The sequence below is a fragment of the Papilio polytes genome, unplaced genomic scaffold, assembly GCF_000836215.1.
Source record: "Papilio polytes unplaced genomic scaffold, Ppol_1.0 DF824047.1, whole genome shotgun sequence".
NCBI classification, from domain to species: Eukaryota; Metazoa; Arthropoda; class Insecta; order Lepidoptera; family Papilionidae; genus Papilio; species Papilio polytes.
This window is the reverse complement of record NW_013525157.1, coordinates 3,819,818-3,838,101: the sequence shown is the minus strand read 5'-3', so window position 1 is coordinate 3,838,101 and position 18,284 is coordinate 3,819,818. Positions and strand designations below refer to the sequence as shown.

At 33.8% G+C, this 18,284-nt stretch overlaps 5 protein-coding genes across 5 annotated transcripts in view; 1 reads left to right on the top strand and 4 right to left on the bottom strand.

Moving 5' to 3' along the window:
* LOC106100349 (insulin-like receptor) overlaps positions 1–4,402 on the top strand; it is a 58,978-nt gene extending 54,576 nt beyond the window's left edge. Inside the window, exon 26 of the mRNA XM_013279174.1 lies at positions 1,114–4,402. Coding sequence (XP_013134628.1) covers positions 1,114–1,369 — 256 coding nt within the window. The 3' untranslated portion in view covers positions 1,370–4,402. The remainder of the gene's footprint in view (positions 1–1,113) is intronic.
* Positions 4,392–5,293, bottom strand: LOC106100573 (gamma-glutamylcyclotransferase-like). Its single transcript, XM_013279464.1, has 3 exons — positions 5,100–5,293; positions 4,895–5,028; positions 4,392–4,822 (listed from the first exon to the last, which is right to left on the bottom strand). Exons 1-3 carry the CDS (start codon positions 5,223–5,225, stop codon positions 4,438–4,440), a joined length of 645 nt encoding a protein of 214 aa, XP_013134918.1. The 5' UTR covers positions 5,226–5,293; the 3' UTR covers positions 4,392–4,437.
* Positions 5,294–5,303: 10 nt separating this feature from the next.
* LOC106100574 (gamma-glutamylcyclotransferase-like) lies at positions 5,304–6,374 on the bottom strand. Its single transcript, XM_013279465.1, has 3 exons — positions 6,149–6,374; positions 5,780–5,913; positions 5,304–5,692 (listed from the first exon to the last, which is right to left on the bottom strand). Exons 1-3 carry the CDS (start codon positions 6,263–6,265, stop codon positions 5,389–5,391), a joined length of 555 nt encoding a protein of 184 aa, XP_013134919.1. The 5' UTR covers positions 6,266–6,374; the 3' UTR covers positions 5,304–5,388.
* A 2,925-nt stretch (positions 6,375–9,299) lies between these two features.
* Positions 9,300–12,705, bottom strand: LOC106100572 (glycosaminoglycan xylosylkinase). The gene is made up of 6 exons (XM_013279463.1): positions 12,062–12,705; positions 11,856–11,993; positions 11,353–11,581; positions 10,985–11,180; positions 9,938–10,138; positions 9,300–9,668 (listed from the first exon to the last, which is right to left on the bottom strand). The coding sequence occupies exons 1-6, from the start codon at positions 12,359–12,361 to the stop codon at positions 9,461–9,463; spliced, it is 1,272 nt and encodes a 423-aa protein (XP_013134917.1). The 5' UTR covers positions 12,362–12,705; the 3' UTR covers positions 9,300–9,460.
* A 634-nt stretch (positions 12,706–13,339) lies between these two features.
* On the bottom strand, positions 13,340–15,219 carry LOC106100348 (gamma-glutamylcyclotransferase-like). The gene is made up of 4 exons (XM_013279173.1): positions 15,009–15,219; positions 14,547–14,680; positions 13,644–13,812; positions 13,340–13,497 (listed from the first exon to the last, which is right to left on the bottom strand). The coding sequence occupies exons 1-4, from the start codon at positions 15,195–15,197 to the stop codon at positions 13,360–13,362; spliced, it is 630 nt and encodes a 209-aa protein (XP_013134627.1). The 5' UTR covers positions 15,198–15,219; the 3' UTR covers positions 13,340–13,359.
* Between the last annotated feature and the right edge of the window lie 3,065 nt (positions 15,220–18,284).

The window sequence follows — 18,284 nt, the reverse complement described above, 5'->3', positions numbered from 1 at the left end:
CCCCCCCCCCCCCCTCACACACACACCCTTAACAACTACACAAACATATGATACCATTTCTCTATGTAGTTTAACTCCGACGCTATACTTTTCTTATCTTTTTTAAACACGATACATTTTTAGATATCGTTGTCAATTAGTTTTGGTGAATAATTTCAGAGTCGCAAACTTGCTTTGTAACTATTTACGACTAGTACTTCTTTGAAGTTTTTTTTTAATGAACGTAAAAACACTATCACAAGTAAGTTCGATATTAGTATATTTTGTAGAATAAAATCATTAGTTAATCTATCTTATGTAAAGTAACATTGAACGTTATTTTCGCAGCAATAATTAAAAATAAAATTAACCAATAGAAAAAATAATTTCTATCTATTGGTACATTTAAAAGAATGTCGATTCAAATTCAGATAGCTCTTTAAATTAGTATTTTATAGGTATAATAAAAGTCGATATAATGTGAAGTAAACTGAGTTAAAGTGTGTGTTGGTATTCAGTAAATGATAACAACAAAGTATAACGTGAGTGTGTTGCGGCAGCGGGCGAGGTGTGTGCGGCGCGCTGACGCCCGTAAGTAGCCGCACAGCGCACTCCGCACTCCGCAATCCGCACTCCACACTCCGCACTCCACACTACACACTCCGCATGCTCCGCCTACTCCGCCTACCGCGCCTACCCTATATGCACCTTTGTTATCATTTCCTGACCTACCAAAGTAGAATAGTCATTTTAATTTACAACGTAAAGCCCTTAACGGACTTAGATTTCCCGCTAGATAAGTTAACAAATTACAGTTGTATTTAAGACGCTTATTAGTATCGATAGACGCATTTTAATATGACTTTTATTGTATTTAGTTTAGTAATAATTTAGACAGCAGAAAATAATTACATATTCGTAGGTTTATTGTATTCGCAAAAATAGTCAAAGCGTAGCAGTAATATTTAGTTTTTTAACTTTAGATGTTTTGCTTAGCGTACCTTGTTTTTAATATTTAGTATCATAGAATAATTTCAATAAAATAAAAAGATGACATTGACTCTACACAGAAAGAAATGCTATAATAAAATAGTTTTTTTTTAACTATCTTCGATGTTGTAGCAGGTAATTTGATTGTTGCGTGTTGTGTTGCGCAGAGGAGGAGGTGGAATGCGCGGAGGTGAACGTGGGCGCGGTGGCGACGGGCTCGGGGTCCAACCTGTTCGGGGTGTCGGGGCGTCTGGCGACGTGGGTGCGCGAGCTGTCGTCGCTGCACTCGCGCGCGGAGGACGACGCGGCCGCGCAGCCGCTGCAGCCGGCGCGCGCGCACAAGGGGCCCAACGGCGTGCTGCACGACCCCCTCGACCTCGACGACACCACCGGCTGCTAGCGCCGCGCGCTCCCCAGCGCACCCCGCGCACCCCGCGCACCCCGCGCCGCACAGCCTCTTATCTACCTCAGGCCGGCGAGCCAGTGCGCCGCGCTCTTCGAATCCTAGTTGTAAGCGTAGCTAGTGAATTGTTCGCCTTGTTTTATTTATTTCGTACGCTCGATCCCGCGAGGGGCCGCCGCGACCGCCTCGCCGCCTCGTCACCTCGCCGCCTCTCGCATACAGACATCGAAATTAAAAAAAAAAAAACGTTTTAATAATATAAGGATTAGTCATATTAAATTGCATTTTAGTGCATGACGGTATGATATCGATATAATTGTAAATTCAATTAATATTTTATGTATGAACTACATAGATTTTTTTACATTATGCATGATTACTTTTGTAATAATAAGTATTACTGTTTTTGTTACATATTATTTAATACATAGAAAACAGTTAAAAGAGACATACACTATTGTACATATCGTTTAAAATATACGAAGCTGAATAGATAGCGTTGTTCGCTTGTGCATATTTAAATTTGGATGTACATTTATACCAATTTGAAAGCATAAGAGGTGCATTTAGTCGGAACGACGACATCGTAAGAGTGTCAAAGACGGCAAGAGTTCGCCAAAGGCGGCAATAGTTTGCCAGAGACGGCAAGAGTTTGCCGGAAGCGGCAAGAGTTTGCCAGAGGCGACAAGAATTTGCCAGAGGCGGCGAGAGGTCGCAGCGGCCCTACCTACGAAGGTTCACTTTCATATCAAGGACAAGAACATTTGCGCCGGAGCTGTATAATAGAGTCGATATATCGACGTGGATCCTATATAGTGTACCTCAGTAACATAGTTGTATCGAAAGTCATTTATGACCGCAGCCTATTATCGTTAAGTTTACAATGTAAGGTGTAAAGTGTGTATAGGTGTAGCGTTAAGATTGTGTACAAATTATTTTATATTAATTTCTCGTTATAAATATAACCAGCGGAGTCCTGTTGCAGCGCGCGTGGTTACTCGCGAGTGGCAAATTCGTTTGTAAAAATATTGTAGTTGTCGCGAGCGACCGAGCGTTGCTACGACGGACGCGCTCCGGCCGCGAGTTTGCCTCTCGCGACGCTTTATGTTATAACAAATATATTTGTATATTTATAATACTCATTGTCCGTTTCATTGACGTTGATTGACTACGATTTTTATATGAAATTGTTAATTGTCAATATTCAAATATAATAATCGAAATTTAGATGAAAGATGCATTCAAATATTATATTAATAATTTAGAATGACTTGAATGACCTGTTTATTATAATATAAATAATAATTCGATCGTAATCATATCGAAGTGATTTCCAAGAATAACGTTGAAACAATGTGTTCTGTATCAATTATAAGGCAATAGATAATGAACTATTGTTACATAGCCGTAGTCCGGTCGTCCAGTGCGGGCGAGCGGCGGCTGGTCGCAGCGACGACAACCGACCTTAACTTACACTAGCTCTAATCTTATTTATTATTTCATGTGATTTAACCTTACTTAATGTAACTTAAGTAATGAAAGTACCGGCATGCATCGAGTGTTGTAATGTGCGGAACATTTGTTTGCATCATTGTTATATATTTTCTTATAAGATGTAATGTACTATATCTAATCCGGCGACGTAACGGAGTCGCGACGTGTTCGCACAGTACCTGACGACGACGTAACTGATATTATAATGTAAAAACGTCCACGTTGTCGACAAGCGACCCTTATTATCCCAAGTGACTTTTACATGTTATGCTGTTTTATATAATTATATTAAAACAATTTTTAAATGAACTTCTCGCGTCATATATGTAAAATATACAACATTAGCTACATAATACATGTTACATAAATATAGCCAACCAAAATTAGAAAGCAATACACAAGTCCCAAAGCATTAGATCCCGCTTCGCGGCCGAATCCGGGTCTAATGTAAGTATAAATATAATGTTATTGTTGTCGTATAAGGGTATAAACGAGTGCCTTCAAAAGTCCAGCCTTCAATGGAATGCAGGCTCGATGATAGCGAGCAGCCCGCGGCCTGTGTCGGTGCAGTGTCCTCACGCGCTAACACCCCGAAGTGCTGGAACATTATTGTATTTATCCCGTTGAAATTCCGTCAATATATCATATGAATATTCCACAAGCATTATAGTAATAGTTAATTGTATAATTGATAGCCTGCAATACGACATGGGTTGGTGGTCGTGGACTATGTATGTGTAGCGCGAGACGCGGTGGTTCCGGGCTCAAGGCACGCTGCATTGGTTTGTTTCTCGATAGCCATTATTAAACTTTCGATTTTCTAATTGTTTTTTAAAGTTGTAAATCCAAATGTTTTAATTAAGTAAATTGCATAGTGCCTTTTGCTCAAATTTGTGAAAATGTAACATGTTTTATTTTTGTTAATAATTAAATATAAGGTTATGATTGGGTCCGTATGCCGGCGCACGGCGGGCGGGGCGCTGCGGCAGTGGGCGGGGCGCCTCGCACAACGTTGCCTCTACACAGCGTTACCTTCGGGCTTCACTAATTAATTACCTTCGTTACTTATGCTCTTATCTTTATCAGTATTTACTATTTATTGTGATTTCCACCTAGTAAGGCAGTTACGTTACCTCATTCTTAGTAATTATGTTATTCGTAAATTATTGACTGATATAATAATTTCCAAATGATGTGTTCCTCGAGTGATTGTGTTGTGTTCGTGTATCGGATTGGATCGGATCGGATCGTATCGGATTGGTGGTGTCGGGGTAGCGTTGTGCTTTATGCTCAATTTAGATACAATTTCACCAAACGATTGAGATAGTGTATAATTTTTATATTTAATTTAACGAGAACCGAGTACCTATTAACAATAATTTTAATATTTATATTAATAAAAAGTTACAGAAATTAGCCAAGTATAGTTTTGAATATCGATGTATCCTAAAAATACCCCTTGTTTAAATATATTTTGTACCAAGTAAGGAACAAGGTCTATAAATATCTCAAGAATAAAAATTGATTTTTCAATTTCAAGAGTTTTTAATTCACAACTAAAATGAAATAAATTATTTAACATTTTTCTTTGCTCTCAACTTTTTCATATTGAGTATCCTGGGTCTTCTGGGATCGTATGGCTTGCATGTGCAAGCATCTCTCGTTGTATATAATTTCAAAAGTTTGGCCATTCTGTAGCATCCGAACTCGCCATTGTGCTTCAGTTTCTTTAAATTGCGGATGTAATAATACGGTAGGTGGTGTTCAATAGCACCGAGAATCATTACTTTTTTATAAGAGCGTGAGGGCCAACGCTCCACAGGTATGTCGTCATTGTCTCCTCGGGGCAGTGGGTTAATTTTTTGTATATAAAGCCGACAAACAAATTTTCCCATGTGTGGAGTGTTAACATCAGTATATTTGATGTAATATCTTTTGAAATGAACTTGTGTGTTTCTAAAGATAAATTAAAATGATTAATTAATAATGAAAGAATAAGATTTTTTAAATAGCTTAAATGATACTTGCTTATCAATAATTTCTATATCATCTCTGTTTACTCTCCAAATGACACCCCAAACTTGAGCATTTGCTGTGGCCACCACTGTAGCTTGTGGCCCACCCCAAAACTTTGAATACCTGATGAAATCCAATCTGTAATTCTTAAAACAGTTTTAATTAAAATTAAAATGTCCTATCTAAGATATAGACATCATAAAGTACAGTAACTTACATCCAAACGACCAATGGAAACAAATTCAGCTCTAATATTATCTAATTCATTTCTCACTGTCAACATATGGCTTCCATATGCAAAGAACAGTGTTGTACCAGGATCTGCTGTAGTGGACTCCATCATGGCATTGTTGTAAAATGAAATAATGACACAATAAATTTTTCTGTCAATTTATTTATTTTTAACAAATAATATTTTTACCTCAAAGGAGGTGTACAATAAATATTGAATACATAAAACTTTTTTTCACTCCATATTATATACATACAAATAGAGTTTTTCAACATTATTCATCAATAGGAGTCAAATCTAATTTTTCTATCAATTTTGGGGAAGCATGTTGTCCATTATGAGGGATTTTCTTCAATTTTTCTATGTACTCTTTAGGTAAATTACACTCAATAGCACCAGTCAAAATGCAGTTCAAATAAGTAATAGACGGTCTTCTGTCGAGTGGTATCTCCTCTCCTTCAGCTCGGGGTGGAGGGTTGATGGTCTGCTGATATGTACGACATTCAAGGTCCGTACCATCAGGTGTTACAACTTTGACAATCTTTGGGAAATACCAATTGGTTTCCACACCTTCTTGCCTAGAATGAAAATGATAAAATTGTTTAAATTATGGTAAGTGGTTATTTTCATAGATATCTTGTTAACATCAGTTTAATTCAAATTACCAATCCAAACTTTTGAGGTCTTTATTATGTACTCTCCAAACAGCTCCCCATACATGGTGATTCTTTATTGGTACAATTGTAGCAGATGAACCCCTCCAGTGGTCAGAATACTTTATGAAATCTAGTTGATGGTCCTGCAATAAAAAGATCGTGAATACTATATAAGAAAGAACTATATTTTTAGAGTATAATTCAATTAGCTTTATAAGATTTTTACATAACATCATAAATTGTTACAAAGTACATGCAAACTAAGTGAATAAGCTGAATATGCAAGAGATAATGGTTTTGTATAAAAATAATAAATGTATTGACTATCAGGTGATGAACGCTTATGCGTAAATGACTTATCATTTAATAATTACTTACATCAAGTCGTCCAATGCCTAAAAATATTGCAGATGGATTATTAATGTGAATCCTTTTCTTTAATAAGTTACTGCCATAGGCGAAGTAAAGGAATGTATCTCTAACTGGCGTCACCATTTTCTTTGATTTGAAACCAGGCGGGTCTTATCAAAGTTTAAAATGAATAGGAAAAATCACACAGCATTTTTAAGAAAAAGTAAGGATTAATATTTAGAGCACATGAATTTAAAACATTAAAATGCAAAGTTGTACAATTTCTCTATAAATATTATCATGATCAGAAGTGACGTTTTGTTTTAAGTTTTAACGACTGATAATGGCAGAAGACAATGTTGCCAATGAAATATCTCGTTAATCGACAACACTATTTTGAATTGAATATAGCCAATTTTGGCTGTAATATCTTTTGTATAAAGCGGTGAAATATTTCTTTACATTAGAAAAACGTGTTTTCTATGAACGTGCACACACCTTTGACTACACTATCGCATAACTATTTAATCGCTCTTTGATTCCTATGAGTTTATATGGAGGTGCTCACATTACTCGATTTTCAGTCGTGCAACTAAACAGTTGAATTGGCTGCAAAACAATCAACAATCGCATAATAGTTGTGAGTGTTTTGTAAACGGCCTGCGCCCGCTAGTATCATTTTTCTTACTTCCGTTTGCCAAAACTGAACTCCATGTTTAATATTTCATTGATCAGACAAGGGACAATAAAATAAAAAGTGATCATGAAATTTTTATTTTTAATAATTTCAACATTATGAAGTTTTACATAACAAATTGTCGTGTGATGGTAGGTAGATATAACAAAAAATATAGGATAGGGGTACAAGGATCATGAAGCATCCGGCAATTTTGTGAACTATCCATGTTAGCGGACTGTCAGGGTGATAATAGTCATATATTGACAGTTTGTCAGTTCACTTTTCGTAATCAAAACTCTTTAACCCCTGTTAGTTTGAGACACAAATTATTTTTAACAGTTAACAATGCTGAGCATAATTCATTGTTCATGACTTCAAACTATAATACCCGAAGAATGTCTGCAGGTAAATATGTGGTGCCTAGGGTACATAATCTGGTGATAGAAAACACTAAGAAAAAGTGTAACCTATGTATTCAACAGTTTATCTGCTATATCTTGATATGTAACGAATACGCTAGTTATTCGATAATGATTCAACACCCGCGCCCTCTCGTGACGCGTAAAAAACGCAGGGGCCAATGAGATAGCGCCGGCGCATGACACTTGACACAGTATGGCATAGAATAAGATTTAATGTAAGTTTATCTGTGTATCATATAAAGTAAACCGAAGATATAACCATTTATATAACTTTTATTCAACATAATCTCATAGATACCCTAAAATTAAATAAGTCTTACAAACTTTACATACTTTTGTAAGACATTGTTTTAACCATTTTTTCCTAATTGTATATTTATTTATTAATTAATTAATTAAATAAGGAAAGTAATTAAAAGTGACGTAAGAGATATTATTTTATAAATAAGAATATTACTTATAGTGGAGAAAGAACGGACCTGTGATTCCGTATGAAAACATAAATCTGCGAGTGTCGCAACAGGTATGTAAAAAAATCAATAACGCGCCCTTGGGGACGTGTGTATTAATCATGTGCGATTAATACACACGTCCCCGTGGAAATTTAAAAAAGGAATTGACTTAAAAAAATGGATATTTTTTAATAGTTTTAGCATTATTATAGTTTTAGCATTATTGCAGTCTTTTAAATTATTTTGTCTGTGTCTGGCTGGTTTTTATATAAATAATCATACATTTTTATTTTCAGGTGTTTACAAACAGTTTTCCGAATTAATAATGAAAGTAACGTAACCAAACGACCATTAATTATAATGACGACACCTGGGCATAGAAAAACAAAAAAATTAGATTATTGTGATACGGGCGTCGTAAAACGACGAAAAATACATGAATTTTATAATGTGAGGAATAAAATTCCAACAGTGAAAAAATTGAAAGGAAATCGTAAAATTATGTGTCAACACATTAAAAGGATCGGCTTTCGATATCGAAAAACTAAAACTAATTGCAAGGTAATTATGGAAAAAATGGCAAATGAGTATGGCGTGCTTGATACCTTAGGGTTTTCTACATGTAAAGAAAATCAGAATATCTGCATGTAATAGCTCTTGCCCACGACTTAGTCCGTGGGAAATTAAAATAATAGTTATAAACATCTCGTGCTACAGTGATAGTGTTCAGCGACCGAACGAAAAGCTGTAACGTGTTTTCGGTACCGAGGACTATTGCCTTCATAACATTAAAATACAATAATTATATCAACATAGTTTTTTATTTTTGGGATTTGTCTTAAGAGCTTCTACTCCTTTTAAGGACACATTCTCATTAAAGTTGTTATATTACGCTTATGTTAGCAGTACTTTAGAATATGCAAGTCTTATTTGGTCTCCTTGTCACTGTATACAAAAAACTAATTAAACGAATACCAAAAAAATTCATTTATCATGTCAATTACCGATTGCGTAAAAACTTTACATCTTATAGGTAAGCCTGCCATCGCAACGGACTACTGACTCTTGAAGAAAGGCGGATGTTTCTAGTGCACAGCACCAACTGCGCTGCCAACAACACTATTACACGGCTCGCGACCACAATTAACAATACAGACATCTTCAACCTTTCGAAACCAAAATGCAAAAAGCTTTATGTACCAACTAATAATATGTTATTTGTTTTTTTTTCTTTATATTCATTTATACTCCCTTACTGTGATGTGTGACTATCCTTTTTCTTGATTAATCATATTTTTCTGTATTATTTTTTCTTTATTATTGCATTATATTATACTTTTACTTTATAAGCTTAAATAAAAACCTGTCATTGGCTTTACTATCACATAATACTAGATGTAATATGTTTTTATATGTGTAGGTTGTTAAGGCTACCCCCCCCCCCCTTACTATCCATAGTGAAGGATGAGAGTTATAAAAGCACTATGAAAATTAGAGTCTTCCTTTCGACAAACGAAGTCATGGAAGGTCCTAGTTAGATTATAATGTACAAGGACTTCCTTTACAATTTGTGTTATTTGTATTAAAAAAAGAAGTTCTTCGTAAAAAGCGAAAATATTACCATGCTGGTAACCCTAAATGCTCGTAGGCGCCCCCTTTTCAATATCAAAAAGATGCCGCAAGATCCTTGTAGACCTATACAATAGGTTTTACCTTCCACAATTTAGTAATTTCGTAGTAACAATAATAAACTTATTTTGAGTATTAAATTAAATCTAAAATTGAGTTATATTTTTTTGAATACTTTTGTGCTTCCGTATTTGGCTGTACAGTATTGCACGGCGGCATAAACTTTCATAAGTCGTCGATCCACCGCCTTAAAGTGTTCTTCTGTAGCTAATTTACTTCCTTGATACCCTGCCAAGAGTTTTATTGTCTCTGATAAACTACCACCAGACAACAATTCTAAGTTTTGCCATGTTTTTGAAGATAACCTGTTAACATGACGTCATAATTTAATTTTCCTTAAAATTTAAAACATACTAATACTAATATTATAAATACGAAAGTTTAAATGTATAGATGGATGTTTGTTAGAATTTGTAGTCTTAACAGCTGAACGGATTTCTATAAAATTTGGCATAGAAGTAGAGGATAGTCTGAAAGAACACATAGTCTACTTGCATTTGTTTTTTTTTTAAATCCCGCGCAAACGGAGTAGCGGGCGAAAGCTAGTATTTCATAAATATAATATTTTCCTTACATGCAACATTGGTAGAGTGGCGCTAGAATATCCAATTCATCTACTGTTGGGTTTCCCAAACCTTTGCCATTGTCTAACAAAACTATTTGATCTTTATATACTTCATAACGATGTCTGTCGCCGTTTTGTATTAAAAAATCGAATATCGCCACATCTATCAGATTTAAAATCCTCCTTAAACTCAAGGTTCCTATAACTTTCCTGAAAAGTTATAATAAAACATTCAAATTTTTTATCACAATAGAATTTCAGATGATGGCAACACAAAAACCATAATATCGTCAGAAAACTATTAACAAAACCATGTTAAAAAAATTAAAGTTACAAAGAAAATACATTTATAATATTAAATGCACACTTGTAGAGATAATGTGATAAATTTTGTTATGAATTTATGTGTTCATGTTATAATGAAATGTGCAAAGTGCAAAAATGACCAGAATCTGGAACACTGAGTCATTGTGCAGGGTATTGCTGTTGAGCACTTACGATTATGTGGGAAAATATTCTAAAGTAACTACTTCATACAGTCTATAGTGCTGAACACTAAACTTATTTTATAGTAAACATCATTCAGCATCCCACACCGTCCATACTAGAAAAGTATAGAATAATATTCAGTAACGGAAAGTTTTAGTGTAATACAAATTAAAACATAGTTAAAATTACATAAAAGCTATGATAATAAAAAGAAATCATGCAATTTTTATTCAATAAAAACATAAAATAAATATAATTTATGTTAACAGTACTAAGCCATTTATTAGTTATTCCATTGACAAGTTTTAACTTTTTGTCTTGTTTGAAAAAGTTTACTCATATAAGCTACATTAGTGAACATTGCATCTCTAATTACTATCTAAAAGTACTATCAATGATTGAAGTACAAATACAATGTGGTACCCATTAGGGGGATGGCTTTATATGTATATTTTAAAATTCGATGGATTTAATATGGGGCTCAAGCTTTTGACACGAAAAGATTAAATTATTCCCATTGTCAAGATTTTACAAGCAACTTGTAAAGTACAATATCATAGTACTTACTTACAAAAATTATTATCCTCTTCCCATTCCATTTTTTTAGTATTATAAGATCTACGCCAGGGAGATTTGTGAATTTTAAACTGTCTGTCTAAATATAATATAGCGGCTCCTTCTATCTCACCATTTACATCAGGACACACTGTTTCATTTCTTTTACAATAAAAACATTTTCCATAAATACAAGTTGAACCACTTTCTGTAAGCATAGAATATCTTTCATTGTTAAAGAGTAATTAAAAATAATAATTGAGATAAAGTGCTGATATTATTTCTTATAAATTTCCAAATAGAAGAAACATTTTGTACTAGAATAACTATAAAAAAAAATTGAAAAATGATCTTTGTTATATAACAATAAAAATATTTACCATTTTTAACCATAGTTTTACTTAATCCTAATGTTGCCTTTGGCAATACATCTTTTTCAATGTGAATCTTTCTTATAGCGGAAGGTGCAATCCATTTGAAGTTTAACACCATTGCTAAATAGTAAGCAAACACTTCAGAGTTATGTCGATCATAACCAGCATAAATTCTGCCTTTTATTACATTATCTAGTTCATATCTCTTTGGCTTAAAGTAAAGTTTTTGTTTACCCTAGAAACAAAATTGCGAAATTTAAGTTATGATTTCTTAAATATACTTATGTAACACTATATAATTAATTAAAAATGCAATTAAGATTTTTTTACATTTGTATTAAATATTAGATCTAATCTTGATTAAATGATTGACAAAATTATACAAATGAGGTATCAGACCATTATTAAATTGTAAATAGAACTCAGAAAAGTGTGTATATTAAGCAACCATTGGTCTACTTTCTATTGATAAATAAATAAATATGGTTTTTGCTATTAAAATAAGTTACCTCTAATAATAGTAATAGTTTCAGCTGTGTTCCTTTGGGTGCATTATCAACCAGGGCTATCTGTGAGTTTTGTATTGCATGCAGGATGTGACCCGGTGCTCCATTTGTATGTGGGAATAAAGACTCATCACTGACCCACTGTAATTGAATATTTAAAATAATTAACTTGAATTTTCTTTTTATAATGCTATTACTAAATTGCTTACCTTTTCAGTTTCATACAAAACATCTTTTGAATTTGAGTCCGCACTAGAGTTAAACAGGCTTATAAGGTATTTCTGTTTTTCTATAAATTTAGGATTTCTTGTTTTGTATTGATTAGGTAAATAGTTGAAATATGTAAATATGTCTTTAAAAACACTTGGTCCTAAATCTAATTTAACATTGGGTACCATATATGGTGAGGGCCTTTTTCCTGTTGTATTTAAGGCGTAAAAAAAGTAAAGATTAAGGCCTACAAGTAGAAGAAGGAACAATGAAAATGCAAAGGCATAGTTTAATGACATAATTTGCCTTTAGACTGATTATTTTCATCATATATGCGACAAGAATAGAAAATGGTGGTGTCTTCTTATTTGGATTTAAACGCATCACAACTTAAGTTCACAATAAAGCCATAAACCTTATACCTGGAGTCACTTCTGAATACTGCCGAATCAACTATAATTTACTAGAACTTAATTCATATAGTTATTGGGCGATATATATAGAGGCCGAAAGGTTAGAAAATAACGTTGAGAGCCAAATCAATGTAATTGGTAACATATGATCTTTTACATACGGAAATCTATTGAATTAAAATTAAATTGACATGACATTTTGGCAAATCTCAATTTCTATTTTGACAAAAGTATCAGTTTTTGACATTGACGTTTGAAACTAAACGGATTTTTTTATATATTTTCATGGCACGTTTACGAGTCGCTTAAGCCAAAGAAAATGACAACTACTGGTATAAAAATATTTTTTATTGCGTTGTATTAACAACTAAAAATTAATTCAAAATGGAGTGAATTAGTTTGAAGTTAATACATGATAAAGGTAGCCTTGATAAAGAAAACGACAATAATAGGTTGTGTTTGGCATATTTTTATAAACAATAATATTCGTTCAATTTTTACATGTATTTTATCACATAAATCAAACATTAACTTATGTATTAAATCATATTAGAAACATCATTGCTTTTATTTTAGTGCTGCATAACCAGTGTTACATTTGTTTCAAATAGTGTAAAGTTAGAGGTTTAACAGCGTGTACCTTATTCGTTATATTTTCTCACCAGTTGACCATACACATTATTGTATAGGCTAGTAGCCTAATACCTTTAACCTATTTAATAGTTTTCCATCTTCTTACAGTATTAGGTCATTTTGGATTTCCGAAACATTTGTGATAACATGATGATGTATAGATTTAGTTACACAACATCTACTAACTGCTTATAGTTAATTATATTTTTAATTTATTGACAAAACCTTACATTTACATTACTCTAAGAGGATCATAAAGATACATTGAAGGGATAGCCTAGTTTGTTTCGTATATGGCTATCGGCAATCCTTCCATTGGTGGGGAATGTGTGAAGATATCCGATGTACTGCGGAGGCAATCCAGCTTCATATGCTCCTAGAATCATCACCTGGGAACAGTAAAAGTCAAAGTTTAAAAATACAGTAGGAATGTACAAACTTCTGTTACTAGCAATCGATCTTTTAAAATAAGTTCTGTAATCAATATTCACGTTGCTCCTAATAACTAGTATGTATGAATTAAGTAATTTCTTACCTGTAAGTACGTGTTTGACGGTCTCCGGGCCGGTGGAAGTGTCTCACCTTCGCTCAGTTTGGGAAGAAGAATGATTTCTCTGTAGGTTCTTGCAATGAGGTCTCTTCCTTGAGGCGTGGTGACGGTAACATTTATTGGGACATACCACCTTAGGTGTACACCTTCTTGCCTTAAATTTAACCTATTTTTTAGTTCATATCAAAAGTCTTTTTAAAAAGTAAGAAAAAAAAGAATAAAAAAGAATGGAAAAGTGAAACGACTAGAATTAGATCCTTAGCATTCCCATACCATAGCTTACAAATGCTTACTGTAAAAATGTGACTCCTCTTCCTAAGGTGATGGTACTTCACGGGAAGAATTAAAATATAAAAGAATTAAATCATCAGGATCACGTAATAATATAACTAGGAAATAACTGTTGTTTGTATTGTAAGAGTTATTTAAGATTAAATAGTGTCATTTAAAGTGAAGACGAACAGAACACAATTTTAAGTATTTATGGCAAGCGCATCATTTCGCTAGCTTTTCACCTTTCACATGCTGCTCTAGCTGCAGAAACATGCTATTTTAGCTAACCATGAGACTTCATAAAGTTTGATTCTTGCATTACTACATAGTTTTTTCGTTGATTGGCCTTACGCTTACGGTACTACTGTGTGGAATGATTGAATTCTCACACAAATTTGAATTTCTTCACAGACTAGGTAATTATGCTTTCCTTGGCGGTAAGAATGTCTGATAAATATACAAATGATTTTCGATTAATTTCATATAATCGATAAACTATTTGTACTTGACGGGATATCGAATCCCATTGTATCTATTACAAGTTGCTTGTGTTTTCACCGACAGTATTTATGTAAGTAGTCTTAACGTAGGTGTATAATTAAAATAAATACTTACTCGTCAAGGCGATACATCTGCTTCCTCTCTATGATCCAGACGGCGCCCCACACGGAGCTGCCGGGGTCGGTGACTATAGTGGCCGCGGCGCCGCGCCACGACGGCACGTACAGGTTGAAATCCAATCTGTACCCCTGACATCACAAATAGTCTTATGGTGTAAGTGACGAAAGCGCAGTACCCGTACAGTTGGTCAATCAATGTTTACTGTTTTTATTAAGCCCAAAACTAGTACATTTTCCTCGAGCGTCTAAAACTTTAAAAGCTTGCATAAATGTTTTGAATTCCCTGTTGTCTATTCTAAGGTCTAAAAGTGGGCTTAGCAGAAGCAGTGTCGTAGCGATTTGCTACGAAATACATTGAAATACTACTCAAATAATGTTTGAATGTCAACATTTTAGTTAATTTTATGTCAATTAAAATATTAATTATCTATAAAAATACATAAATGAATTTTCTTACCTTTAACACAGCCGGGGAATAAAATTCTGCAGTAGGATTTCTTAAATGTATTCTTCTGTCCAGCATATTACTTCCATAAGCGAAATAATAAAAAGTATGAGGGTTCGCTTGTCCATAACAGTGGCAATACGAAATAACACTAAGAAGTATATCAATTAGCAAATACATCGCGACCGTTCCGTCTCTCATCTAAGCGTGAACTAAGCAAATCCCATCGGCTGCTCACTTACCTAACGATTATAATTTATAACAAAACAGTAAATATTAACACGATGTTTTATAAACAATGGTTATAGTATTCGAATATAATAGTAGTCAATATTTATCACAGCTGATATTCGGAGTAGTGTATTAAGAGGTTATGATTGTGCACACGAGTGGGTATTGTATTTTGTGCAACGTAAGCCACACAGTCACGATGTTATGCATTACTTGCGTTTGTGATTACCATCAATAGAATCATAACTCATAAGGGTTTACTTTTTCTAAAGCCGTCAATTGTTTATGATCCAGACATGGGGTCGACTCATTTCCCAGCGAGTAAAAAAAAATTTCTTTTACAGCATTTTTATGTTTGCGACTACTCGAAATCACCTAATAGCACAGCGACCGTTGTCCATAGATATCAGATGCGTTGTCTACCCTTAATACAGGAATGTAGAGAAACCCAGAAAGAGAATATTTCCTCTTCCACGGCGTCCTGTTTCTTCTATTCCTAATAAAAGAAAGGTGGCAAGACAAGGGGAGACTAAAATTAGACCTCATAGCCGATTGAGTGATTTAAGAAGGGACTAGATTAGTGTAAGCCGCTTGTCGAATGTACATTGTAATACGTGCGATATCGTTATTGTGTAATGTCTGTTTTGTTATCGAGTAAAATATTTTGGCAACATTGTCCACGAGATGTTAATTTTATTATGAGTCATTGTCAAAGATCGTCCCTTGGTGACTCGTCTTATGTATTTAAAAACATACATATAATAGTTTGTTTAAAATATAGTCAGAATAATAATACACAAGCATTAGCTTAAGTAGATGTATGTGTCATGTATTTATTATTTATGCACATTATAATATACCCCTTATTTTATTTTCACAATTATAGGTCAGTAGCACTTGTGTCGGTCGCACTGCTCGCATGGCCCACACAACACCAGATAAGCTAAGCTTAAATAAAGTAAAACACGAGTCAGCAGGACTGAGACAAGAGATTGAAATTGCAGAATCGAACCCAAAACAAAAAAGTGGACTTGTGATTTGAGAACAATTTGGATTTGTATGTAAGAAACATTTATAAAATTACAATTCGCCTAATTGTTATCGATTTAACAGAACATAGACACACATACATTTGTCTAAAGTTAATCATATTTAAAAATAAGTAAAAAAAAAAACTTTTGTATTCACGTTGTATGGTTTAGTTGTGCATTGAGTCAAAGTGAGAGTACCTATAGTTACATTGATGTGAGTCGTGTTTGTTTGCTGAGATGTCGCGTCGCTCGGCGAGTCTCCGAGGCTGCAGGCTGCTGTACCGGGCTACGAGGAGAGACGAGGGGATGTTTGTCGCCGATACTAACGCGATTACGCCCAATCAGCTCCGTTGCCGCCCTAATTGGACGCACCCCGCGCGAGGGCGGACGCTTTTTTAACAGCTTGCGTAAACATTCCACTCTCCTCACAACTGTCTGGAAGGGCTCTAACAATTCAAAGTACATTTCGTTTGATAAGAATATTAGTAATAGTGATGTAGACAAAACAGTTTACATTTATTTCAAACTATACAATAACATACGAGTAGTTGCTTAGATTTTTAAGTAACTACCTACTACAATTTACTAAAATATGATGCTTTTTGAGACTATCCGGAATTTATTTTGTTCTTAATGGGATTCGAAATGAAAATAGATAATAAAGTCTACTGTCATACATATGGCAATCAAATAAAAAATTAATTTAAATGTTTAAAATAGTGGCAAGTGTTGAATAAAGTGAGATATTATCATAAACTCACCCTCGTTGTATATTTAGCGGCGTGTTAGCGTACGAGATTTGATTATTAACAATGCAAAAGGGCCGACGGGGTGGCGGGGCGGGGGTAGTGGGGCAGCGCGGGCCATCAATCAGGCTACCAAATGTAGAAACAATTCCACCGCCGATCGTGATTAATGTGCAATGTTTATCGCCTCGCATGATCATTGTGCATCAAAGAATCATCATATAAATAATAAAATACTATTTCTCAAAAGCAAATTCAACATGATAACTCAGTCGCAAGACAAGCAGAAAACTATCTATTTTAAAAGGAGATTAACACAATGATTTTTCGAGATAGGGAATACCTTAATAATAAACCACAAAATCGGTCTACTAGCGGCGGAGTTATGCCGTAACACTCATAAAAAAAAATAAAAAAAAGTATATCGACGAATTGAGTACCTTCTTCTTTTGGGAAGTCGGTCAAAAAAGAAGATAACCCTAAAAAGCATGTAAATAAGTAGGCTTGTAATTTCTGGCCTGAAGAAAAATATATCCTTAAATTACAATACAAATTACTTTAGTGTACCAATTTAGGATGTGTCCGGAGTTGAAATTTGATCACAGAATTAAATGCAATTCACGTTTATAATATTTAATTACTTAGAATTTAAATGAATTACACAGCTATAAACACGGCGAGTTTTGTGAATAGTTAAGTGTATTAAACATGTGCTTTCTAATAATTATACGTACGTATTTACATCACTTATTTACTAAAACTTTAAACATTTTTAAAATTATACACAAACACATTGGTACATTCTTAATAGCCAAGTTTCTTTGACGTCTCCGTTCTTTCGATATTACCACACTTATCACAGTTATTTCATTTACATAATATACTTTCACAAATTAATTTTATGTATTTGGTCGAATTTGTTCACTTTTTAATTAGTATTAGAATTAATATTTCGTATACGTACATAGTTAACATTCTAAATACATCCCAGGATAACTAAAAATCCATGTATCAATAATTTCTGCTCATGAATCTATTGTAATTACAAATAATTTTAAACTGTTACTGATGTTTATATTATCGATATTAACTACATTGATTCCATAAATGATCAATCGAAACTTTATATACGGTTATTGGAAATACGCAAAAGACATTCATTGAATTTAATTTTAAAGTATTGAATTACATTTCGCATTTACAGAGTCAGGAGAAACATTTAGACAATTTAGAGGTTACTAATAAAGTCAATTATTCACAAGTTTAATTGTTTTTATCTC

What these genes read in the sequence shown, in the direction of transcription:
- LOC106100574 (XM_013279465.1), bottom strand. Translation starts at nt 6,265, where the DNA reads ATGGTGACGCCAGTTAGAGATACATTCCTTTACTTCGCCTATGGCAGT. An exon ending in TAGGCATTGGACGACTTGAT is followed by an intron (nt 5,914 to 6,148) that starts GTAAGTAATTAT and finishes TTTTTATTGCAG; the next exon opens with GACCATCAACTAGATTTCAT. An exon ending in GACCTCAAAAGTTTGGATTG is followed by an intron (nt 5,693 to 5,779) that starts GTAATTTGAATT and finishes TTTTCATTCTAG; the next exon opens with GCAAGAAGGTGTGGAAACCA.
- LOC106100573 (XM_013279464.1), bottom strand. Translation starts at nt 5,225, where the DNA reads ATGATGGAGTCCACTACAGCAGATCCTGGTACAACACTGTTCTTTGCA. An exon ending in TTTCCATTGGTCGTTTGGAT is followed by an intron (nt 5,029 to 5,099) that starts GTAAGTTACTGT and finishes AACTGTTTTAAG; the next exon opens with AATTACAGATTGGATTTCAT. An exon ending in GATATAGAAATTATTGATAA is followed by an intron (nt 4,823 to 4,894) that starts GCAAGTATCATT and finishes ATTTATCTTTAG; the next exon opens with AAACACACAAGTTCATTTCA.
- LOC106100572 (XM_013279463.1), bottom strand. Translation starts at nt 12,361, where the DNA reads ATGTCATTAAACTATGCCTTTGCATTTTCATTGTTCCTTCTTCTACTT. An exon ending in GAGGATAATAATTTTTGTAA is followed by an intron (nt 10,139 to 10,984) that starts GTAAGTACTATG and finishes ATAACTTTTCAG; the next exon opens with GAAAGTTATAGGAACCTTGA. An exon ending in CCACTCTACCAATGTTGCAT is followed by an intron (nt 9,669 to 9,937) that starts GTAAGGAAAATA and finishes TCATGTTAACAG; the next exon opens with GTTATCTTCAAAAACATGGC.
- LOC106100348 (XM_013279173.1), bottom strand. Translation starts at nt 15,197, where the DNA reads ATGAGAGACGGAACGGTCGCGATGTATTTGCTAATTGATATACTTCTT. An exon ending in ATTCCCCGGCTGTGTTAAAG is followed by an intron (nt 14,681 to 15,008) that starts GTAAGAAAATTC and finishes TTGTGATGTCAG; the next exon opens with GGGTACAGATTGGATTTCAA. An exon ending in CGTCAAACACGTACTTACAG is followed by an intron (nt 13,498 to 13,643) that starts GTAAGAAATTAC and finishes TACTGTTCCCAG; the next exon opens with GTGATGATTCTAGGAGCATA.